The following is a 26278-nucleotide window of genomic DNA, read 5'->3' on the forward strand; positions in this document are numbered from 1 at the left end:
ACTTCAAAGCGGACTCTGCGCAGGCTCCGCGCATTCAGGTACGTGTCATACTATTAACTTCTCGGAGTCAAGAAGTCTTATATGTGACACCGAGCTTGATACACTGAGATGCTACAAGCACAAGGACGTGGGGCATCACAGTCCCTCTCTGTTCTCACTGACAGGTGTGCGGTGGGAGCCTGCTGGAAAAGAAACAGCTCTTGGTTCTCAGCTAGCTAACCATTGCCAATACATTTTCTGCCTCCCACTCTGACATGGACAGTCATATTTCATTAACAACCGTATATGTTTGTTTGTCAGATTCAAAGGAGCTTCTGAAAAGAAGAACCTCAAGGCGGGTATTAAATCATACTGTTAGATAAGCCTGCGTTTATTTATTATTTTTTCTGTCTGGTGTGGGTTTTTTTAAGTCGCCTGATATCTGAAATGATTTTCTCTTGCTTCTGCTCAGTGCCAAGGGTAAATACTTTTGGCAGCTAGAGGTTCGCTAAAAGAGGCTGTACATTACTGTTTGTGTCATTATTGTGCAGCCATATTGGATTCTGAAATCAGGGTTAGTGAGCAGCCACTGACCTTGTCACTGACCTTGCTCTGTTCTTTATAACAGAACAGAGCAAACAAAAAACAACTTGCTTGTATAATAGTTTAAAAATAAATTCCATTAGTTCACATATTACACTCTTACACCACACACCCACAAGACTGTTGGGGCAGGGGTGCCGTGCTGTAGGTGGTGGGCACTGCCTTGGTCAGGAAGGCCGCTGCATGGGCGGTCAGTCGCCTCTGGTTCTTGGAAGGCCTTTGCTTCATGGCTGCAGGAGATCTGTCTGAGGCTCTCCACCGCTGTCCTCTGGCTGGATGTGCTGTGTCCCTGTGGTGGGCTGCCTGGCCCCTGTGCTCCTTGGGGCTCCTGGTTACCTGAGGGTTGCGGTCCTCTCTGATTACTGCTAATGCCACATTTTTATTTTGCATGTTGACAGTCACACCTGATAATAATACTCCATTAGTATCAACAGATTTTTGTTCCATATTCCTGCAGTTGGTGTTGTTTGTGTGTGTGATTTTGTCTGATAGAGTCTCTTTTCAGGTGTTCTTGGTTGTTTTTCCCTGGTTTTCCCATTGCTACTCTGGGAGGATTTGTTTGTAAAAACTAGTCGGTGGGATTTGTTGTTGTTGTCCATGTTTTCTTTGAGTCTGTCCTCTCTTTCTTTCTCTTATTCTGTCCTTGCTGTTACTCTCCCCCTCTCCCCTATCATGTTTGATTTAAAATAAATCCTCAAGGGTTGGGCGTCAAAGGAGGATTTATAGATATAAAGCCTCCATTGGTAAAGCAAATTTCTTTGGTGTAACGATGCCAGCCAGAGCACCATTCTGCTTGCCATGAAGCAGCATATAACAACGGAACGAAAATAAATAAAATAAGGCAAAATGTGTATTTATTGATGTAAAGTCCTTCAGGCACAACCTTTAAACAGTGTTGCCTGTTGCTGACTCATTTATTTACAGTGATCTGCCAAAATATTCATAATCCTTAAGCTGTTTGTGATATTGCAGCCACAAACCCCAATGGATATTGTTGAGATTATTGGTGATAAAGTGACACAAAGTAGCACCCTGATTATTGGTTTGTAATTATTGTGGTGTCAATTTGTTTTCAGCCTCCTTTGCCCAGATACCTTTTGTCATGATGCAGCCTGATGGATGTACTCTGGGCGTTTCCTGCCTCCTCCTTTCCCAGCGCAGCCCTGATTAGGATCACCTGTCAGGCTGCAGTTAACTAATGACTGACTCCACCTGTTCACACCTCTATATGTACTCACCTCAGTCTGTTTCTCGTCGCCGGCTCATCTTCAGTCATCCGAACACCACGCCTGTCTAGTTCCAGTCCGTCTCTAGATCCTGCCCTATCTGCTCCGGTCCATTCTCGTCAGCCAGCTCCTGCACCCTACAACTCCGTCTGGTAACTGACTCTGGGTCTCGTCATCCTCTACCCACTGTTGCAATAAACTCTCAAACCAGCTCTGTGCGTGCATGCTGTGTGTCCAGGTTCATCTTAGACCACAAGTGTCAAAGTCCAGTCCTCAAGGGCCAGTTTCCTGCAACTTTTATATGTGTCCCTGGTCTGACACGCCTAAGCCAAATAATCAGGTAATTAGCAGGACTCTGAAGAACCTGACTGCACACCGAGGAGCTAATTGTGCCATTTTATTCAGGTGTGAGGAACCAGGGAAACCTAAAAGTGGCTCTCGAGGACTGGATGTTGACACCCCTGTCTTAGACCAATCATGACACCTTTAAATATACAGTGCAACCAAATGCCCCCTGACGTCATCTGATAGCTGTACAGAGTCCACCTCTCTGTAAATTCATTCTTAGTATAAACCAGAAACCTGTTAGAAAACATTAGAGATCCAAACACATGAAGACCAAGAAGACTGCAGACATGTCAGGGAGAACGTTCTGGAGAAATTAAAAGGAGAGTTATCAGAGTTAGTGGGAAGATGGACAAAGCTACTGTATTAACAGAATAACACTATATATATATATATATATATATATATATATATATATATATATATATATATATATATATATATATATATATTTATTAGTGTTGGGTACTGGTTAAACGTTTTAATCATGATTAATACAATAACATTTTTGAAATCAATTGAGATTAATGTCTTCATTATCATTTCAGTTGAATTGTTTAATTTGTAGTGTTGGCATTGCAACACACTTTTCTGCAGATACACTGTGAGAGAATCAGTGACCTGCGTTAAGGTTCATGGCTGATGAGGCATTGAATCCAGAGGCGTCCGGGCATGAATAATGGATTTTTTTCAGTTTTTTCAATGCGGATAAAATAAATGAAAATAAGAAATGAAAATAAAAAGGCATGGAAGTGATGTTTTTTTTTTTGCAGTCAATGCATGTGACTGTAGCTTCCACTTTTCACCTGTATAAAACACCGTAGCTCCAAGGTAATATATTGTTATTAGGGCTGGGCAATGATTCAAATATTTAATCGCGATTAATCGCATAATTTGCCTGATTAATCATGATTAATCGCATTGTATTTACAAACTCCAAGAATGAATTCAAAAGTAGTGTAAAGAGCACTTTTATTTTAATGTTCTGCTGCCATATGAACAAAAGTGTTGTAACATTTGTAGCACTTATCAGTAACACATATTTAGTGTAAAGCTCAACTTAGACATGTAAAACAAAAAATAGCAATAATAATAATAAATTATAGCTTATTGCCAATGACAGGGAATTCTCTTTATGGGGAAAAAAATCTACCAAAAACAGGCAATTTCTGAGGTAACAGCAGGGAGCAGCATTACCATTTGATGTTCAATACCAAAGTTTAACTTGGCAGTGGTTACAACTAACTTGTTTCTGTCATATTCGATGCTGGAAGAACTTTAAACTGAAATGCTTGCTAACTCGATAAGCGTGCGTTGCTTGCGTTTATTTGACGTTGACACGCGGTTTTTTGTTGTTGCTTTCTCGCGTGCATATAGTGAATGGCCGGGAAAAAACAGGCAAAAACACATGGATACTTTGAAACGAGAAGCGACTTCACCGACGGCGTCGATGCAGACCCCCCCCCCGCTCCGCTCCGCACAAAACTTGTTCCATTTGCCAACTCACCGCCTCGCCTAAGCAAATTCCTGCGGGAAACACCGCCTTCCGCATGTCGGCTTTGTTTTTTTCCGGCCAGCACCTTTCTTACTCTGAATCCGAGGCTTGGCTGACAGTGAGGTCATTGGCGCATTATCGCCACCTACTGTTCTGATTCAAACCCCTACACCGCAGCAACAGACCTTCACAAAATAAAAGCATGTGAGCAACATGCGTTAATGCGTGTCAAAGTAAATATCGCCGTTAATAGTCTAATGGATTAACGCAAAATTAACGCGTTAACTTGCCCAGCCCTAATTGTTATACTGTTATATTGTTATATACTATCCTCTTTGCTATGCCATTTGTTAGCCTGTCTTGCCTTTGTTAATGTTCCACACGCTGCATCAATCATAGTCTGCAGAAGCCGGTGGGTAATTTGTGTTTTGAATTTAAGTGATATTTCAGACTCAAATTCATTCAATCAAGACAATTCAGCCATGTAATACCTATAAACAACTTCGTTTTTACCTGTCCCTCACTCAGGAAGGGACAGGTAAAATTCAGAAAATTCCTATATAAAAGTTAGGTACTTGTTTGTGTGCACAGTTTTTGATAGTCAATTGTGGACGAAAACCGTTACAGCCTGCAAATGACTCCACCCTAACTTCACAGTCACATCTACAATGGGCTGGTGGTATCATGGCTCTTTCATATCCTAAATCTAAGTGAGAATCTGTGGCAAGATTTGAAAATTTCATCAAGTTCAAAGGGCATGCATAGTTTTGCCAGGCATACTCAAATCCACAAATTGTGGAAAGGACCTGTAATGGACACTCATAACAATTATTCCATCCCAACCTTTTTGTTGTGATCATATCTTATTGCTTACAATCATTTAGATTCATATGCATCTTTACTACTATATTTGACAGGATTAAAATGCGTTCCTTTTCTTCCCAATCCACAAATACTTGAGCATAACCCATGTCTTTACCTGAACATTTTAAAACCTTTAAATTCTTACCCTTTTTATCAAGTCTTATGATCTGTGTTCTGTCATAACAAATTGTCCTAACTTTTTAACGAGGTATCCAACTTCTAAGGGACCACACATTCTTTTGGTTTTAGTGAATGTGTGGAAAAACATGTAGGGCCGTTTTCTTGAGCAGCCTTTGTCAAGTTCAGCTTTGTTTCAGCTTCGCCAGTTTTCCCCTCGGCTATTATAGTATTGGGTGTGGTTGTGAGACATTAACAACTATAGAAAGGTGAGCCCGATGAAGGGAACTATCTCAGGACACTGGCAGGTACTGTCTGGGACCTATATGTAACTTGCTATCATCATGAAGGGAGTTGGATGAAGAGTTAAAGAAGTCTTTAACAACTGATTTTGGTTGAGAGAAATTACCAGCTGTGAAGAGCTGCATTTCTTTTGAGTCTCTGTCAGACTTTTATTATGCATACTTTTAATGTGTTAAACGTATTAATGTGTTAAAAATGTATGATCCTTATTATTCATGAATGTTCAAAAAGCTACATGGCCCACACACCTAGAGTATGTCTATCTTTGCCAAGTTTTCCTCCCTGATGCAAAGGAGGGGCAGATTTTTTTTTTCCCTTTCAGGTAGAATTCCCCTCTGGCGGTCCATTAACCCTCCCATGCAGTAGCTTTTGGAAGAAAAGGCAAGGTTGTGGACGTGGAAGAGGAACGATGAGCAGTAAATCTGTGTGCGGATGAAGTTAGAGCCACACCTTAATCAGTGAAATTTACTTTGGCACTGACGATCAGGGATTACAATGTACCTGGCAAACACACCCCTGCTTTGTGTCGAGAGATCAAAATGACCGAAAAAGATCAAGTGAACGAGAAAATGTACATTCAGAATCTGTATATTTTTGTATGCCAATGAGAGCGTTAACATCTGCAAATTTATGTTTTAGATAAAAGTCAAGAAACTCTGAACGGTGCCACCTCTTTCGACCTATGAAGGCAGCTGAACAATGCGTCAGGTTCTGCAGCAGCTTCGTTATGCGGTTTAACGTTTGCTGATTAGCCTGGGGAGATCTTGTAAAAATTATTTTGCTTGGCATATTTCAGCAAAGCTGATAACTCGATGCACATACTGTACTGTAGTCACCGTGGCGATATCTGATTGAAGCCGACACTTCTTCTGCTTTGCATTCACAATACGAACCCTGTCATTTAGGACTACTGACTCTACACAAAAAAACCACTTCTAAACAATTGACAAAAATTCCACACGTGTGCGATTGAGAATGTGGGCTGTCAGTTCATATTCCCTTGCACGATAGAACAGGGAAAAACAAATGCAATATCCAATCAGTTCTTAGCAGCTGTTTAAAGGGGTGAACATGCACAAGCTCATTGCAGCCAAACATTCTCCAGAGCAAAAGAAGAAGTTTAGGGGTGTTGTGCCTACAGCCATGTGGAATAAAATCAGACTATAAGTTTAAAGCAACAAATATGTGAGACTTTGTTGGGCACCAAGGGACTTCCCATCACAGCAGTGGGTGCCAACACTGCTATGTACCAAGACCCTTAGATTTAGCTTCCTCTTTCTCCGTCAGCCCTTGAGGAGTCCTACACTGGAGAGACCCATGAACATGTGTTCAAGCTGGAGGCATGGCTATAAGTCTGCAGCCTGTCTTCTGCATAATCAGACACGGCCCAAAGTTAACTGACAAAAGCAGAGGTCTGGCAGAGAATAAGCAGGGAAAGTTTAAACTGGTTCACTCTTTATGTGTTTTAGTTTGGTTTTAAGTAGCAAGACGGAGCATACAGGCTAGCTCCCGCTAGCTTTCTTGAAACTGTGCTACGCTGATATATTTGGGCGTGTTTTAATGGAGAGCACTAATCTTAAATAATGTTTCGAGAAACTTTAAGGTAAACTCAAGCTAAATGTAAACAATGGGCACAGGAAATACCCCCGAAATCACCCCGTCATTTCCAGTCGATAGTCCGCTACAGCGAGCGCTCTCTAGCCTCCTTAGTTACTGATTTGAGTCTGAAATATTTCCGGGAAAAAATATTATATTAATAAAATCACGTGCCCTAAAAGTTATTGGTTTTTATTTAACAAATCATTCTTTAAAATGTTATTTCCTGAAATAAGATTAACTGAATCATTCTGATGGTGGTGATCAACCATTTTTATTTGTCCTTTGTTTCTTTGTGTATACATAGTTCCTTAGCTTCTTAATATGCTTAGTAATTTAGTTAAGTTTCACTAGTCTCGTAGAGAGGATTAGTTAATTGAAATATATGTTAATTCAGATAAACAGCATTCTATGTTGATGTTCTCTTGATGGTCATTTATTTCTGTTAATAAATGTTTGTACTCGTTTATTCTATATGTGAGCAGAGTTAGCTGTTAAAAGAACGCCAGTCCTCAAATCACCCTTTAAACTATTGTCCTGATATCAGCTATTTGGGCTGATATTCACTAGACAATACCTAACAGACTGAGGATTATTTGATAACAAATAAATAACTTACAAATGTGCATAATGGCAGAACGGGGCCCAACCAATTCACAAAGCTGATTGGGTGAGGATACACAGACTGCCCTTTTTTTCTCCTTCTAGTGTTTGTCTCCCACCTACTTATTTGCTTATAACAAAAGGAGAATCACCAATGACATAACAGCACCTCACTTCATTTACACGTCTAGACATGGTAAGAGGAACTTGCTGAAGTTAAAGCACAGCATCATTGCTGAAAAGGGATTTAAGGTAATTTGCATATAGCTTGGTTGTTGCTCTTGCTCTATGATGATGAGCCGAGATCATCACAAGCATTTGACATCTTTACAGAAAACAGCCGGTGGTGCACTTGTGCAGACAAAAATTCAACATATTATGTGATGAGAGATTTTTCAAAGTCAAACACTAGCTCACACAGCCAGTTCATTGCAATTGTAAGTAGAATATCACCTCCCACAGCACGTCAACCCTTGAAACAGTTGGGCTACGGAAGAAAAAGATCATGCTGGGTATCATTCCTGTCTGCTAAGAATTGGAAACTTCTATTTTCACAGGCTCTTCAAAGTTGGACAATAACAGTTTGGAGAACCGTGTGATCAGTTGTATCCATTTCAGCTGCAACATTTATATGGGGGCATTGCCATTTGGCATGAACATTAAATCATGAAACCATCCTGCATTGTCTCAATGGTTGAGACTGGTGATAGTGCTGTGATGGCAACCTACCTGTGTGTTTTTGTTGACCAAATCCATCGCTTTATGAGCACTGTGATCATCATGTAACAAAGCTCAAACCATCTCAGAGCTGTGTCTTGAACATAACAATGGGTTTACTGTACTTTGATACCCTCCACAGTCACCAAATCTCAATCTACTAACATCTTTGAGATGTTGTGGAACAGGATATTTGTATCTTACATGTGAAACCGATGATTGTGCAGCAACTGTGTAACCAAAGATCTCCATGTTTACAATCGATGGAGGAAGTGCACACCAGACGTCTGCAGGAAGCCAGTCCCAACCGGTAGTTTAGGTTTCGTTACCTTTCTCTCAGTCTCCCCATATTATACGAAGAAGAAGAAATGTCCAAAACCTCCGGTGTGAACTTCCAGCATTCGCTGTAAAAATGGCAGCGCCCTGCAACTGCAGTAGGGTGCTTCTTCATCCAACAGGGAAACTGATGTGGCTCAAACACCTGTAACATATTTTCAGAATGGCTGGAGCAAGCCATTTGGGTGACCTCGGCTCAAATGCTTTTTGGTGCCCCCCCCCCCAAAAAAGCATTTATTCAAAGAAGTTTAGTTTTATTTCAGTAGTGAATACCTGCAGGTGAAATGATGCGTTCCTACGTTTTTTTTTGTCCACAACAGTAACAAAACTCCAAAGGCTCTTTTTGTTTCTCTCCCTTGCAGCCACTACATAGGGGAGTCCACATCTGCTCTGAGCGTGCCGAGTAGGAGAGGTGGACAGGAAGCGGGACAGAGCGGAGTGGTCGGATTTTAAAGGCACAGGAGAAACAGCTGAAACGGAAAACAAAATAGTGCTCAAACTACAGCGCTGACGAGGTCCCAAAAAGTACGGAAGCGTGTGCGTTAATCGTGGCTTCGAAAATGAATGCCGTTAAAAGAAAACTGTGTTAATAAGCATTTATGTATTAACTTTGACACAACCCTAGTTCCAAGGTTTCGATGTTTTTCACGTTACCGCCTCATGTTTTCATAATTATTTATATTTTTTATTTTAAATACGTCATTAATATGATTACTATAAATCTGAACTTTTTTTTTTTTTTGGTGCTGTCAGTATTTTTTTGGTGCTGTCAGCATTATGATGTGTCTGTGTTTCGCTGCTAGAGGGACTGGTGCACTTGTGTGGCAGCAGGAAGAAAAAAGATTATTTCAAATTATTAATGCAACATCTCCAGACAAGGTCTAAAAAGGTCTGAAAATGTTGCTCTCTCGTGATCCTGACATTTAGTGCATTGAATAAAATGAGGAAACCCTGCTGACATAAATCCAGAAATGTTTCGTCCGAATTTATGTCAAACATCCAGAGAAAAAAAGCTGTGTGCTTTCATGCAGGCTATTCAAATATCAGATTCACTGACTTCTTTTAGATGATCCCTTATATGGTGATCAGACTGGTTTTGCATTTTCTTTGCAAAACCACAGTCACAGTCTTGTGACTGAGTTAAGCACAAGGCTTGCGTTACAAATACAGAGCTGACCAAATGATTAAAAAAACTTCAAGTTCCTTTTAATAGAGGACTTCAGAATATAACCATCTAAAACCTGATCAAGAAAATGGCACCACGATTTTCTGTCTTATAATTACTCTTTGAACTCTTAGCAGTTTCTCTTGCCAAGTTTCAGTGGATTCACTCCCATCAGATGGTTGTTTCTCACAGGCGAAATGAGTGCATGAACATTCCTGTACATGTGCGGACTAGAAAGCCAGCAATGCTCCCTCTCGCAGTGGCGAGAGGTGAAACAGAGTTTTGCACATTTGTGGCTTTCGAAGCTTTCAAAGAAGAGATAACTTTCCTTTTTTTGCAGTCTCCGAAGAGACTGAATAATAAAAATATGTTGCATGAACATTAAGACATGATTAGATCATGCTTAGTAGATGTTTGTTGTTAAGTTTTTGTTTTTTTCCTATAGAACCTCCATAGTATGTGAAACTTTCCAAAGAATGTGGACGTTCCTCGGGTGTACTAACTTGATGAGGGATAGCACACATTTTATTTAACACCGGTTGGATCCTGCAGACACACCCTGAGTTTTATATTTCTAGTTTTGTAAACCACAAACATGAATTGCAAACCTAAGTAAACTGTTGAAAACATTGTGTGCTGCAAGGTGTGGCCTGAAGCCTTGCTACACAACACTGGATGGAAAGCTTTAATGTTTAGACTTTTAGGTGTGGAGGAGGAAATACATCACATTTAACTTAAACAGAAATGGACTATATATTGAGACTTGCATGGCTAGCGCTGTTGTCACGTTACATTGTGACCGTGTGGAGTTTGCACTTTTTCCCTGCATGTTGCAATTACTTAATTGCACAGATCTATAAATCTGTTTATAAAAATAAGTGACAAAGTATATTCTTAAGGGTGAAAGTAATGCCTAATTGTTAATTTTATAGCCCAAAGTGTATTTTGTAATGTTTAATTGTATGTTTTATACTATATGTTGTACATACAAATGTATTTCATGGTATGTAATTTAGTATTGATGTAATGGTGGACCATAGGAAGAGTAGTCTTTTCTAAGGTAAAGACTAATGAGGATCCACATTAAACAATAAACAATATCCTTGATACTTTGGTTTTCACTCCCACGGTCCAAACACATGCAGGTTATATCAGGTTTTGATTCTTAACTAATTTCCAATTAAGTGTTTGTATATTGCATGTACATGGTATGGAGCGGTCCTAAGAAAGTGTACACACCCCTGTTCAAATAACAGCATTCTGTAAAGTAAAACGGTGATAAATAATTTAAAAATCCAGCATGCTTTGGTACTTCTGTGGTAGAAGTCTTTCAGAATCCAACATTATGATTTTATATTTTATGCCTAGTTTACGTTGCAACAGTTCTCCAGGGCGCTCCACAGATATTCTGTCAGATTTTGTTCTGGACCTTGGCTTGGCTATTGCAAAACTGAAATTTTCTTCTGCTTAGGTTGACTTGAATATATATGTTTTGACCCACAGTGATGCAAAACTAAATCCACTGTTATCTTTAGTTTTGTAGCTGTCACAAGAAGGGTTCGGTACAAAAAAGGCTGGTTTTTGGAACTTTTATTTTCAAGTGGCAGTGGTGACCTAATGGTTAAGCAGCCAAACGTTTGTGTCTTGAAGAGACCCCAAAGGTCAGGGGTTCAAAACTCAGTCTGTCACTCTTGATCCCTGAGCAAGACCCTTGACCCCAGATTGCTCCCTGTGCACCACTTAGTGTCGGCAGCACACTGCTCCCTAAGGGATGAGTTAACCGCAGAAACCCATTCCCCTCTGTGGGACTATAAAGGGAAATATTTGTATTTACCTATTTAAAAAAAAAAAAAAAAAACTACCATCACATATAGTCCTGTGAGAAATAACCTCCTCAAAGCATGAGGCTCTCATGACCATGTTTCACTGTGAGAAAGGTGTCCTTTTGGTCATCCTCATCAGTGTTGTTTTTGTGTCCATAGATAGATAGATAGATAGATAGATAGATAGATAGATAGATAGATAGATAGATAGATAGATAGATAGATAGATAGATAGATAGATAGATAGATAGATAGATAGATAGATAGATAGATGGAGAAGGGTGACATGGTACTACTGGCTTTATCAGGTTGTGATCTACAGCTCTCACTGAAGCAAATGCAGCCATGTGTGAATCAGCCGGGATGAGGATCAGTGCCTCCAAATCTGAGACCATGGTCTTGAGCCGGAAAAGGGTAAAGTGCCTCCTCCGGGTTGGGGAGGATGTGCTGCCTCTAGTGGAGGAGTATACGTATCTTGGGGTGTTGTTCACAAATGAGGGGAAGATGGAGCGGGAGATCGACAGGCGGATTGGTGCAGCGTCTGCTGTGAAACGGGCGCTGTACCGGTCGGCCGAAATGGCCTCTCCCTTAGAGATAGGGTGAGGAGCTCAGTCATCCAGGGAGGACTCAGAGTAGAGCCGCTGCTCCTCTACGATAAGAGGAGCCAGTTGAGATGGCTCGGGCATCTGGTCAGGATGCCTCCTGGACGCCTCCCTGGTGAGGTGTTCCGGGCACATCCCACCGGGAGGAGGCCCAGAGGGCTATAATACGTCTTGGGATTCCTCCTGAGGAGCTGGCCCAAGTGGCTGGGGAGAGGGACGTCTGGGCCTCCCTACTGAAGCTGCTACACCCACGACCCGAACCCGGATAAGCGGAAGAGAAAGTATTGATGGATGGATGGATGGATGGATATATATATATATTTTCATATATACTGTCGATCACTAATTCGCTAGGAGGTGGAGTCACTGTTTGCATAACTAGAGCTATTCCAGTAACAAGAAACAAACGATCAGAAAGGCCATATTGTTTTTTTTAAAATACACACATAACAGCTGCAGTACCTACTCGGTATATTATTAGATACTGAACGAAGACAGAAGCGTGTGGTCAGATGCAGAGGTGTACACATTTCTGTGCTTGCCAGCTGATGAAAAAAAAAATCTTGGTTAAATGAAAACAGTTACTTTGAGACTTGCATAGCTTAGGAAAATCCCACTAGTACCGCAGATGTGATATAATTTTAACAATGTCCACCAGATTTTGTGGAAAGTTTGCTTGTTCAGTAGAATATCTATACTCATTTTGCAAGGAGTTGGGCCGGAACCTCTTCAGTTGAAAGAATGTTGCCAAGTTGGTCATCGGACTATAATACCCGTCAAAGTTAGAGTCTGCGATTTTTCTGAAAGTTTCCCCAAGTCCCTTAATGAATAATTGTGCATGCGCAAGATCTTCTTGCCTTGATCTTCCGCTCTTCAAGGTATGGTCAGCATTTTTACAGGCCTGCAGCTTTCACAGAGATATATTTTTTTAACCTCCGTTTTGTGAATACATGATGTATTTACTACTGTCATGATGGAAGGACCATTTGACCCAGTATAACAAAAAGTGTTTCTGAACAGGATTACTAGCTATAGCATTAAGGCTGTCTAACTGGAAAGGGGCCCCTGGGTGGACCCAGAAGACACTGGGAACAAACATTTTGTCTGATTAGTACTGGACTAACAGGCCTGGGTGAATAGACCCATTAACACCTTGCTGGCATACTGGAACTGACTCAGCACAAGCAGAGAAAAACGGGTGGATGTGTGACATGAATCACACCATGTCTGCTATACTTTTTGCAAGCTGTGGCAAATGTCTGTCAAATCTGAGTCACATGTTGAAGTCCAAAAAATACCTCCCCATGTACTCGTTTTAACATCATATAACAATCTTTTTTGAGCCCAAACCCTAAAAAGTCCATTGATTGTGGAACGTCATTGAAAGCTGAAATCCCAAAAAGAAGGGACATCCAGGATAGCAGATGTTTTAATAAAATCTTAGATGTATTCAGGCTGAAATATGTTTACTATTAAGTCTCAACTGTATATTTCATAGTGCATTTTGAAATATTAGCACTCGAGGAACAACATGAAGTTTTTCTGGTGATATTGTTAGAGATTATGTTCTTTAAAATGTTCTTTCCTCAAATAATGTTTTGTCTAACTCGAATTTGAATTGTGAATGTTCTAAATTAGTGAAGCTAATTTAACCTCATTCCATGTTTTTTTAGATGAACTCTGGTTCTCCATCTTGGATCTGCTGTGAACCCAAGACTCACTCAACCATTCTGATGATGGTTATCAACGATTGTTTTTATTTGTCCTTTGTTTCTTGTGTGTACACAGTTCCTTAGCTTCTTTTTAATCTTAATTTTGTTTAGTAGTTTAGTTAAGTTTCACTAGCCTCGTAGAGAGGATTTGTTGATTGAAATATAGTGTTAATTGAGGTAAACAACATTCTATAGTGGTGTTCTCTGGGTGTTCATTTATTTCTGTTAATAAATTCTTGAACTTGAAGAGTTGCCTCTCCTTTATTCTACGTGTGTGCCGAGTTTGCTGTCAAAAGAATGCCAGTGCTCAAATCACCCTTTCAACTATAATCCTGATAGCAGCTGTTTGGGCTGATATTTACCTGACAATACTTAACAGGACGAGAGGTATCTATTAAACATTAAATAACTTAAAACGTGCATAATGACACAGCAACTGCTGTAATGATCTCCTTCCAAATGGGCCCAAAGATCACTGTTTAGATATGCTTCTTTCCTTCTGTGAGGTGAATGCCTTCGGGAAAGCTACAAGAAGGAGTCTTCTAAACATGTCAAAGAGGAGGCTCCAAGGCTAGACCAAGAGCATTTTAAAAGGGTTTTATCTCTTGTGGTTGGGGGCCTGGGTGTAACACTGGGAGAGCAGAAAAGGTATCCAAGAAGGGATCTGTCCAAATGTCGTTCATGCTCTGTCAAGCAAGTGAACCTTATACCTACCACAGTGGCTTTGATTCACACATTTGACTTTGTTTTAGAGAAAATTGTTGTTTAAACTAAGACCTCATTATATCAAGCAGCACACCTGGCAGCTAGCTGTTTGTGGGCCTTATGTAACGGGACCAAAGGCGTTAACACGCCAAAAGACATTCCACAGACATGGCTGCCATGTTCTGGTGGTTTCAAACTTTAAGAACCTGCTCTCCGCTATCAGATGAGTCTCTGTAGGGTTGGGCTTTTTTCTGTGTGTCTGCAGGTCAGCTGTGCAAAGTTGTGTGCTGAAATTAGAAATATGAAGGAAGCTCAGTTTGTGTCCATTTTGACACAAATGATCATTTTCACAAAGCTGATGCTCATATTTTGACAATCTTATGTCGCACAGTTATTGGGCCTGGGTTTGTCTGGTGGGTGTGGCCGTTAAGTCATGATTTAACAAGGAAGGAGGGTGGGGGGTGGAAGGCATTACTTTTTCCATTTCGACCCACGTTTCTTTTTTTCCTTAAATACACAACACTGTCAAGCAAAAATTGCATTTTATTTACAGGAATTGTCTTTTTCTGATGTAGAAAAAGACATAACCTGCTCTCTATGCATATTTCTCCTACACTGACAGCTGTTTATACAGCTGTCAGTTTAGGAGAACTCCAGCTGTCAAGCAAAATGACAAAGTGAGAAAAGAAGTACCATCCATCCATGCATTTTCCAACACGTTTATCCCTTTTGGGGTCGTGAGGGGTGCTGGTGCCTACGTCCAGCTGTCAATGGGCGAGAGGCGGGGTACACCCTGCACAGGTCGCCAGTCTATCGCAGAGAGAAAATAAGTTTTAGTAGCCAATACAATCCTTCTTTCAGTTCTTCTCATTGTAAAGAGACCAGTATTTATTAGAAGTGCCGGTAATATGCACAGCCTAATAGATTTGCTTTGCAAGCTGTGCTCTCTAAAACAGGAGACATGTCACTGGCAACCCTTTCATAATAAGCCTACAGTTTGGTTCTTTGCGGGGTTTTTTTTAGTAGAACCCTACTATTATCCATTCATTCATAGATTGTTTATACCTACTTATCCTCGGGGTTGTGTGTTTGTGTGAGGTATGTGTGTGCATGTGGGAAGGGGTATAATTCTTGCAGTTTCTGGTTTAGAAGCAGTGTATAACCCACACAGGTTGTCAGTCCATTGCAGGGTACCCTACTGCTAGTTTCTGGAAATAACCAGGCTAGTGAATGTGTTTGAAAGAGTTACAGGCACTCCAGGTGATGGCTGATCAACTATTTAATTCACATAACTTTAATGTTAATGGGGGGAAAAAGCATTTTCTGATGTCTGGAAATGGTACAGTTTTTTGCAAGTTTTTTAAAACTGTTCTCAGATAAGTGCATTTTGAGATTCATAGCAAGGCAATGGCATTTTCATCTGGGGTGTGACTCCATGGTGCCCTAAAGCATATTCTGATAAGCTATAGTAGAGTTTGTAGGGGCAACACCTTTAGTGGAGTTGCTGAACAGGTATGGACAGCTCCAGATTTGTCAGAACAAGAAACTTAGTAGCTTTCCCATTTGGCTGCTGTTTAGCTGCAGGCTCCTCTTAGACTGAGACCAGGCTTTGAAATGAACTTTTAAAACTGAAATGTCAGTATCAGTGCAAGGTATACCGATTCATTGCAACCAGAATGCAAGAGTTAGGATTAAGGCTAGCACCTGCAAGATAACTGTTTCTTGTCTATTCATTGTTTCAATTAAAATCACAAGAATTCCTGTTTAAACTCATAGGATACACAGTAAACATGACGAAGAAGGTGCTCTGATCAAATTAAACCAAAATTATACTTTTTGGCCTACATGCAAACCCCTATGTGTGGAGGAAAAGCAAAACTACTCATCCACCTGAACGCACCAGCAACCCAATCCTTAATGTCTGCACAGTCACATTTCAGACATGATGTTAATTATGAATTTGTGGTAGAGAAATTGACATCATTATCTTCTAGTCCCCCAAGGACCTGCAACCGTAATTCCTGCAAAAGGTAATTCTACGAAGTGCTAACTCAGGGTGGCTGAACACAAATGCACCTCGGAATTTTCTGATTTGTATTCGTGAAATGCGATTGAAGCTTTCACGTTCCAGTGAGGCATTTCTTAGTGTTGATCACATAAAATCAAAACCGATAAATTTGTGGTTGGAATGTGACAACATGCGGAGAAGGCACCGTATACGAAATGCACCTGCCTGTGTATGGAATGAGCCATTTCATAGGCCATTAATCCACTTAATAATATACATCTTTACTTAACGCTTATGGTATTTTGTTTCGAGCACATTTTACTCCATTTGTATTATATTTGTATCGCAACATTGGTTGTTATAATTACATGTTATGCAAAGCAAGATCTGACATCACAACCTTTTGGTATGTCATTTGATTTTGTTGCAACTTTCCCATTTTTGTGACAATAGTTCATGCCACAGTTAGAATCACCATTTACATTTGTTTCTGTCAGACCTAGATGATGTGAAAAGGGACAGAAATGACCAGAATTGTACTATGGTGCCGTTCATTTGATCGTTTAGAGCCGATTTACTTTACTACATGTTAAAATGAACGATCAACCGAACTTTGTTCTTGCAAAAAGGTAAACAGCAGAAAAAGGTACTGCACTTTGTAATTACGGCCCCCGCCCTCCCACACCTCTCTGAAAGCCCCTAGCTTATCTTTTGAAACGGGCTTTGCCAAAATGCCTATCCTCCCCTGGCCTTGTGTGTGCGTCTGGGTGTGTCATGCCCAGATTACTTTACAATGCGCCGCTGTTACCTGTCTGACAGGCTGAGTGGCTCCAAGCCAGCGGACCTGTGAGAGCACCTTCAAGGCTCCAGGTAATTGGAGGAGAGTCGAGGAGGAGGTCCATAGAGGGCTGGGCCTACTGAGACCTCCTTCTCTTGGAGACAGATAAATAATTCTCCCTGACAGAGAGAAGGCACTTAGAGGGACTTGGCTCTCCTCTTAGTGTGCTCCACATCTCTGCCAAACCTCTTTCTGTCTCTGTTCCTCCTTTATTCTCTGTAGACTACTTCTCAGAAGTAACTAAACCAGCCATGTCGACCAGATCAATGAGCGTGAAAACAACCAGGACCAGCTTTGGTGGAAGCGGTGGTTATGGCGGTGGCAGCCGTGTCTCAGTAGGAGGAGGAGGAGGAGGAGGATTTTCCTCAAGATCTGCTATTACCTTCAGACCATCCATGCAAATGGCCACAGCAGTCTCGTCAGGGGGCTCAATGCTCAGGTCGAGCATGGGTGGTGGTTTCAGTGGAGGCTCCTCGTATGGCGGTTTTGGTGCCGGCGGCGGAAGCTATGGTGCCGGCGGCGGAGGTTTTGGTGCCGGTGGTGGAGGCTTTGGTGCCGGCGGCGGAGGTTTCGGTGGAGGTTTCGGTGGTGGTGCTGGAGGCTTCGTTTCGGCTCCTATCACAAATGTCCAATTCAACCAGAGCTTGCTGGCTCCCCTGAACCTTGAGATCGACCCCAATATCCAGACAGTCCGTACCCAGGAGAAAGAGCAGATCAAGACCCTCAACAACCGTTTCGCCAGCTTCATTGACAAGGTATGTTTATTCTTTATCATTCGATACAATTTGTGGAAATGATTTGTACATTTATGTGGACTCTCTCTGAAGAGGTAAATATTACACCATGCCTGGTCCAAGAGTCAATATAAAGAACACTTGAGGTTTAACTGGCTAATGAAGATGGTTGCAGAGTGTTTGTGTGTGAGTGTGTGTGTGTGTGTGTGGGGGGGAGTCCTTAACTTGATGACTTACATCTATTCACAAACTGAAAGCCGAGTGAAGCTTCCTTGGTGTCATTTACCACGATGGGACTCTTACCAGGTGTCTTTATACAGAGCAGGGAGCAGGAAACTCTAGAGTGGCCGTATCCAGTGACCGGTGGCTTTCAGTTTTAGAGCAAGAGGAGATCAGGTTAACATTTGTAACCATGATAGCATGATGCCGCAGAATTTCTTTACCCATGCAGAAAGTGCACTTAATTCTGTTGAATCCAGTTTCTTTCTGCCATATGCTTGTGCAAGGTACTTGCTGCAATCCTTGAAATTTATTGCATGTGAAGACATTTGCTCTGCTGAACTATCTGTACATATTTGCATGGTTTAAAAAAAAAAAAAAAAAAAGGTGCCACACCCTGCTCGAGAACGGGCACAGTTAGCTTTTCCTGCTGGGTAAACACCACGCCTAACGCATGAGACTTTATCAAGGCTTTTAACACAAATGCAAAACATGCAGGAAAAACCCACAAGTTGCAATTACAGGCCATGGTGGGCTGTGTGTTTTGTCAGCAGTTTGCATCAGTGGTAAAAAAAAAAAAATAAAAAAAAAATTAAAATTATTACGTGACATCAAGCCATAATGCATTTATAGCCAAGGCTTTCAGGGAGGGATGTTCACTCAGTGGAACCATGCATTCTGAAGACAAGGGGCCATTAATGTAGGTGTTTAAGGGAGGGGCTGCATTCAGGCGTGGCACCCTAAGCCTCACCTTACCTCAGGAAAAGGGCTCACGCCTACACGAACAAGAGTTTGACGCTTTAATCCCTATAGCTTCATAACTTTAACAAGAGAACATATTATTTGACTTTATTCCAAACGGTGTAATTAGAGAAAGTAGCGCACACTTCTACTTTTCAATGAGTCATTCCCGTGCAGGGTGCCTAGATCGTCCCCACCCTGACGGGGAAGCAAATGCAGCAACTGCGAGTATTTTGTAAACATACTCTTTTTCTGTGGGAAAGTCAACCACCGAAAGAAAGTACACAAGTCAACTGTAGAACTTTAGAGCAAGCATGCCCGAACCAAGCGGAAAAGGCCTTTCTCAGTCCAGTGAATGGGATTCTAAATATGCCAAATGTTTGTTTAGGTCCGCTTCCTCGAGCAGCAGAACAAAATGCTTGAGACCAAATGGAGCCTACTTCAAGAACAGACCACCACCCGCTCCAACATTGACGCAATGTTCGAGGCCTACATCGCCAACCTGCGCAGACAGCTGGATGGGCTCGGCAATGAGAAGATGAAGCTGGAGAGTGAGCTGAAGAACATGCAGAACATGGTGGAGGACTTCAAGAACAAGTGAGTGAAAGAGCACCATGTTGTAATATACTAAATCCACCCTGTACTAGATTATATCCAGGATTATTTCCGATCCCTGCACTCATATTTTTCATTGTTTTTTCCTCCCAGATATGAAGATGAAATCAACAAGCGTGCATCTGTGGAGAATGAATTTGTGCTTCTTAAAAAGGTGCGTGTTCATCTGCCACTGTATAGCCTTTCAGTCTTGAGTCCTGTAAATGATAAATTATGCAAGACTTTGATTGTATGTTCCCCAGGCCCTCTAACAAATGCCAAACACTTTTTCCTTTGCAGGATGTAGATGGTGCCTACATGAACAAAATTGAGCTGGAGGCAAAGGTTGATGCTCTTCAGGATGAGATTAACTTCCTCAGAGCAATTTATGAAGCGGTAAGAAAAAAAAGTCACTCAAGAACATTCAAGTTAGTTTTGCATTGGTATTTTAGGATATATCATGATTTCCTATGTTGCATGCAGGAACTGAATGAGCTCCAGGGACAGGTCAAGGACACCTCAGTCATTGTGGAGATGGACAACAGCCGCGGCCTGGACATGGACGCCATTGTGGCCGAAGTCAGGGCACAGTATGAGGAGATTGCCAACAACAGCCGAGCTGAGGCTGAGAAGTGGTACCAGCAGAAGGTTAGAATGTCGCCATATGGAAAGTGGGGTGGTGGGCTGTGATTGTAGAATATGTGCTAACAGCTGGACTCATTCTTCCAGTTCCAAGAGATGCAGACCTCTGCATCACAGGCCGGAGACGACCTTCGCAACACAAAGAGCGAGATTGCTGAACTCAACCGCATGATCAGCCGACTCCAGAATGAGATTGAGGCAGTCAAAGGACAGGTAACATTTGGCACAAAAGCGAATTATCTGCATCTAGAAAGATTATAGGAAAACAAAGGCCACATTTGAAGCTTCCATTAACATATTTCCACCCATCTAGCGCGCCAACCTGGAGGCCCAGATTGCTGAGGCTGAGGAGCGTGGTGAGTTGGCTGTGAAGGACGCCAAGGCCCGCATCAAGGACCTGGAAGACGCACTGCTCAGAGCCAAGTCCGACATGGCCAAACAGGTCCGAGAGTACCAGGAGCTCATGAACGTCAAACTGGCTCTGGACATTGAAATCGCCACCTACAGGAAGCTTCTAGAAGGAGAGGAATCCAGGTAAAATCCGAGTTACAGCAAGCTTCTGCAGCAGGGCACATTGAAGTCTTTTGTAAAGTTGAGATCTGTGGCTGAAAATCCTTCCCTTGTTGTTTTTTATAGAATTGCCTCTGGAGGTGGAAGTGCAACCATCCACGTACAGTCCTCAAGCAGCAGCTACGGTATGTATCTGTGAAGCATAACTGCAGAGTTTGCCATGTATGATTCATGACAAAAAAACTGGAACACGGGGCGGGGTCGGATGCAGCACACTCAAAGTTGGTTGTTCTCTTTAACAGGTGGTGGCTCAGGAGGCGGCATGGGCATGGGAGGAGGCATGGGCGGAGGCATGGGCGGAGGCTATGGCGGAGGCATGTCCATGGGTGGAGGCTACGGCTCAGGTGGAGGATTCGGTTCAGGATATGGCGGCTCGATGGGAGGAGGCGGTGCCATAAGCGTAAAGAGCACCACCAAGCTCTCGTCCTCTCGGCAGCGTTATTAAAATGTTCTGGTCTCCATTCTTCTTCCCTTATTCTCCAACCTTTTACTCTCACTTATGAACCACGCCCCTCACCTTTCCCCCGCAGACACAGATTCACCTCAGGAACACACTTTACCACTTACAAATGATGTACTCACGCAGAAAGAGTTGAAAAATAACTACCAAAAACAAGTTAAGGCAGAGATATTGTTAAACCAAAGACAAAGAGCCGCAGAGATGCGAGTGAGCCTTGTCGTCTTTTCGTTGGTCAGCCTGGCTGTCTTCTGGTTGCCGGATGTGTTGTACAGACAAGAGAATACTTGTAGTGTTATAACAACGTATCCTTTCAGTGCAACCACCGCTGCACAAAAACAGAGAACAGGAAGTAGCTTCGTCCTTGAGGAACAGATGTGTTGCAGTCTTAATTGTCAGTCTCACACCTCTTACTCCTTGTCTCTTCTGTTGTCTCAAATGAGTCATCCTGTGCAGTTTGACATCTTTGAAAGCAGCCGCATGCAGCACACAAGTTGAATTGTTTTATTTCTTTTTTTCAGTTCTCTTATTTTCCTATTCATGTTTTGAGGGAACATGAGCTCTCCACTGTTATAACTATGGTGGGTGGGATCATGCTTTACTGAAATATCCACTTTCAACGACAACTTTCAAACTACTTGCATGGGGCTGACTGCAACAACCAGATTTATTATGAATTGTACCACCAAAAGAAAAAGAGCTGCAATAAATCTGAATTCATACCCATTTGGTTGATTTTGTGTTGTTCTTTCTTTTAGAGGTTTTTAGTATCTCTTGAACAAATAAGTTGGCTTTTTCTTAGTTTGTAAAGCAAATATTTAAAGCAGGCATATAAATCTAAGTTAGCTCTTGGCTACAGAGCTATGAGAGCTCCCTATATCTGATGTACATGGTGAATATTAAAACTATATTTTAATGTTTATCTCTAGCTAAAGCCAGGTTCAAATTGGTTCGAAGAATCAATTCAGTTCATTTTATTTTCATGCTGCCGATTCACAAAGCACTTTAAAAAAAAAGTCAATTTAATCCAGTCATACGGACAGATTCCAAGGCAAGTACATCCATTATTCTGCTTAGGGGACTATTTGGTATTAGTAATGGTGTTATTAGGCAACGCAAGAAAGGACAGAGCTGGATGCAGAGAGGGAGGGACAGTCAGACAGGGCCACAGAGTCGCAGGTAAGAGGAGTTTATTACTGTTAGGGTTAGGAAAAATATTCTCTTTTATTAAGACGTGTAATTAAGTAATGACAGAAGTGCTGCTGCTGTTGTGGTGAATCTGCAGCACATTTTACTGTAGATCTGTTAACTCATGATTACTGCTGAGTGAAGCTCAGGTCAGGGGAAAAGGACTTTAGCCATGTCAACCCCACACTCCCTTTTGTTCACTGAAGTAAGTATACTAATGAAACAATTTTAATCTTAGCTGGATGTTAGCATGCACATTTTAAAAGAGAGAGCTTCCTGCTCAACAGAAGGAATTTTAAGACAATTATGGCTAGCTGAGAGAGACCACTAATGCCTACTGCGGACATCAAAATGGTAGACCTGCTTTATTATGTCCCTTTGAATCTTCTGCTTGGTCACCGAATTGCAAATGCAAAAAGACAATCAAATATTTTACAAAGATGGGAATATGTCCATCTGAGTTTCCATTTCTCTACAGTTTCATGTTGAAGGTGGCCCAGCACAAACTGTGGTTCCCAAACAAGGTTTTGGGTTTAGATTTATTGTACTGCACATGTACCGAATTTATTGCACATCATACAAATGCAACTCTGGGTCCAAATGGATCAGAGGGATGGATACCTCTAAAATTTATGACTTTCATTTGGGCAACTGACAACCAGATGGAACATTCCAAGATATATGTGTGTAGGTTCATAAAACCTATAAACAGTAGTTTAATAGGGAAACTTTCAGTACATTAATGATACAGCTGTGACTGCATCTGTCTATCTTGATGTGCATTTGATTTATGATCAGCTCAAGATGAACGCTTGAATTTGAACGTAGCGATACATATATAGATATTTTTAGAGGCCCGTGGATAGCAAAAAAAAAAAAAATCCCAGCAGCCCTTGGCAGTGAAAGTTCAGCACATTCTGGCATGTGCTGTCAATTTTGTGAACATGCCACACCGATGACTGAGAAGTGGAAGCAAGTCTGCCAAAAGTTTGATTAAGTGGTGATGAATGCAACATGCCTGAGCAGAAACATCCGTCAAAGAGCTGACGTGGTAAAGGGTGTGAAATGAGCAGAGTCAGGAGAGACGTCTAAAAACAGCATTAACTGAGGACATTTGATATGTTTGAAATCATCCAATATTTGTTCACACTTTCTTGGTTACTTCTGCTTCTCTTTTAATTTATTTTCCTGGGGTTAACAGGGAGCAGTGAACCACATCATTAAATAAATAAGCGCAGCCACAAACGTATAGCTGGATTTGCCCGTATCACCGGGTCAAGATATGGTCCCCGTGATACCTGCTGTAGTAGGAACAACTACAAAGATGGTTGGGAGTGCTTTGGGAAACAGAAGGCCAGGGCAACCATTTGTGTGACATCACCAAAGTTCATACCTTCTTGGGGTAACAGAACCACAGAAAAACTAAAAAAATTGGCTCCAGTTTTATTGTCTAACACATCGGAAATATCTGCCAACAATTTGTTTTCATGATTGTGCTGAAATTTGAAAGGAAAACTTTCTATATAACAGACAGTTGATATTAACTTTCCCACTATAAAACACCTTGTTCTAAAGTGTGGAACAGGACTTAAGATTTCATGTTTAAGTATTCAAGGTCATCAACCTGCGATAGCTTGGGTTTTGCAGACAACACTCATCAAGAGCAAGCATGTGGCAACGGTGGAGAGAAACAACTCCTTTGAACTCGTTGAAGAGACCTCCAGCAGAACCAGGCTTGGGAGCCAGAACAAGAAGTGCTTTTAATGGTAAAGAGCACCGAGTTAAAAGCAGCAATTTGACTTTGTCCAGGAAAGAAGAGGCGGAAAACAACAGAAGGAGGAGTTGGAGCGCTTTATTTTGAAACAGGAAGAGTATATTAACGACATCAGTCGCTCCATCATTGCCTCCATCCATGAAAGAGAAGCACATCCATGTAAAACTTTAGGGCAAGGAGAAAATTTGATGGAAGGTAAAAAAAAACATACAGAACAGAAGGTTATTGGAGGCAATAGCTTCAAGAATTATAACTTCAAGAAGAAACACACAGCCAAACACAAAAGCACCAGCCAGGCATGGGAACAAAAGAGTTAACACATTTCTATTTTAGCATTGGCTGTGAGCAATGCATAATGGAGGGCAGGAGGAGGAAACAAAGTGGTTAGTGCTGGTTATGTCCACTAGCAGCCTGGGACTTTAACAACAAACTACTGGGATACCCCAGGATAACCCAAGTCACTCTAACGGTACGTTATATTTCTAAAAAAAGAAAGTATTCAGCCCAGTCTTAAAAATAGATAGGTTGTCAGCCTCACAGACAACAACTAGAAGCTGGTTTCACCTGAGAGGAGCCTCATGCACTTTGAATCGTCTTGTAAAGTGCTATATAAATAAATTTGCCTTGCCTTGTTGAATGAAACCTGAGAAACCTCTGTTGTTGTTTTAAATGCTGTACACTGCTATAATATCTGCACTTGTCATTGGAAACAGCACAGCAATGAAATGTTTTGTGTCTTTTGTGTGCACACTGAAAATAAAGTAGTATACAGTTAAATGCTGCCCTCTTGTGACTGGAAGCAAAAAATATCCTAAGATTCCTGCATTTGTTTCTCTCCCTTTTGCAAAATAAGATATTTATTTCATTCAAACTCAATTCCTTATTGGACTGGGGTGTTATTTGTATATTAATATAGGTTACATCCTGTATTATTACATCCTGTTCACAGTCCTATTGGGAAGGAGGCTGTGATTCCAAAGCCAGAAAAGCATCCATTCACTCTCATACTCACCATCATTGTCAAACCTCTCGAAATATTTTGCAATGTTTTATTTGAAAACAGGCAACATGCAACAGAACAAAGATGCTTTACAGATAAAAATTACATTCAAAGCAATTGAATTTAATTTTTTACAATACACAGCTCCACAGTGAAAGATGCTGTAGGTCCACGACAGGAATATAAAGCAGGGTTACGCTTCTGAATCTCCGAGCCCAGTGCTGATACGTTCAAACTCGACCCCAACTCCACATTGAGCTACAAAGTAAATCTTGTGAAGGCAGTATTTTGCCCATGGAATATGAAGTCATGCACATTCAGCTTACACAGTTTTATTACATAAGTAAGTTGGCTTTAGCGTAAAAGAAAAGAAAAACTTTATTACAGTGATTCAGGTCAACTCCCCTATGCAGAAATGAAATAATGCAATATGTATTAATTAAGCTATAATTGCATTGCTAACTAAGCTCAAACCCTTTGGAGTAACACAAAAGTTGTTTGGCAAACCCTTTTGCTAACAAGATTCTAGCTGTCCTGGGAAGCTTCAGGGTGTTCTCAAGAGAACCCTGTTGCCACCAGTACAGAGCTTGCTCTACAATGGCAACAGGGTGGCAAGAATGCTGAGCAATTTCATTCAAGGGGGGCAGTAAAAATGTCCCCAAAAGAAACATGAAGGAAAGACGGGTGCTCTGCAGGCCATATAAGCATGGAGAACAGAAGTTTGAAACTGTTGTGGTGGATTTCAGGACGGCCATGCAACACCATCGAAACAGGAGGATCTTAGACTTTTATTAGCGACATGGGTTTAGGTTATCCATTAGTAACTACTATCACAGTTTCTTTGTTTAGAATCACCAGTGACATTGAAATGCATCTTAAAAATAGCAAACTTGCAATGTTGCATTTAAAAACACTGATTTAATGTTTGTTGAGATCCCATGGCAGCTCCAGACCGGGAGACCATCAAAGGAGGGAGAGGGAAAAGCAGAGTTTACTGCTGTTAGGAAAACCACGAACTCTGGCATCACAGGGAGCAACGGGGTTTAGTGGTGTCCTGAAACTAGTCCTGGGCCCACATGGACTGAAATGCCACTTAGAGAAGAAGAAGCCCTGATTCCAAACAACATAAAAAGCCAGAATACACTCTGCAGTCAGAGGTAATCACTGTAATTTATGGGAGACGTAATCTGGTGTGATGAAACAAAAAAAAAATGTTCAGTCATTACAACCATTGTTACATTGGAAGGAAAAAGGGGGAAAGTTGCAAGCCGGGGAACCCCATCCTAACTGTGAAGCCTAGGGGTGGTCCCATCATGGTGTTA

The 26278-nt window shown here is 41.4% G+C and overlaps 1 protein-coding gene across 1 annotated transcript; it reads left to right on the forward strand.

Moving 5' to 3' along the window:
• Nucleotides 1-17160: 17160 nt before the first annotated feature.
• On the forward strand, nucleotides 17161-21720 carry LOC105934237 (intermediate filament protein ON3). Its single transcript, XM_021322368.2, is given in 11 exon segments — nucleotides 17161-17792; nucleotides 19120-19328; nucleotides 19440-19500; nucleotides 19626-19721; nucleotides 19809-19973; nucleotides 20055-20180; nucleotides 20281-20361; nucleotides 20363-20405; nucleotides 20408-20501; nucleotides 20604-20662; nucleotides 20780-21720. Coding segments are annotated over 11 exon segments (1641 nt in total). The 5' UTR covers nucleotides 17161-17288; the 3' UTR covers nucleotides 20983-21720.
• The last annotated feature ends 4558 nt before the right edge of the window (nucleotides 21721-26278 follow it).

This window comes from Fundulus heteroclitus, chromosome 1 (assembly GCF_011125445.2).
Source record: "Fundulus heteroclitus isolate FHET01 chromosome 1, MU-UCD_Fhet_4.1, whole genome shotgun sequence".
NCBI lineage: Eukaryota > Metazoa > Chordata > Actinopteri > Cyprinodontiformes > Fundulidae > Fundulus > Fundulus heteroclitus.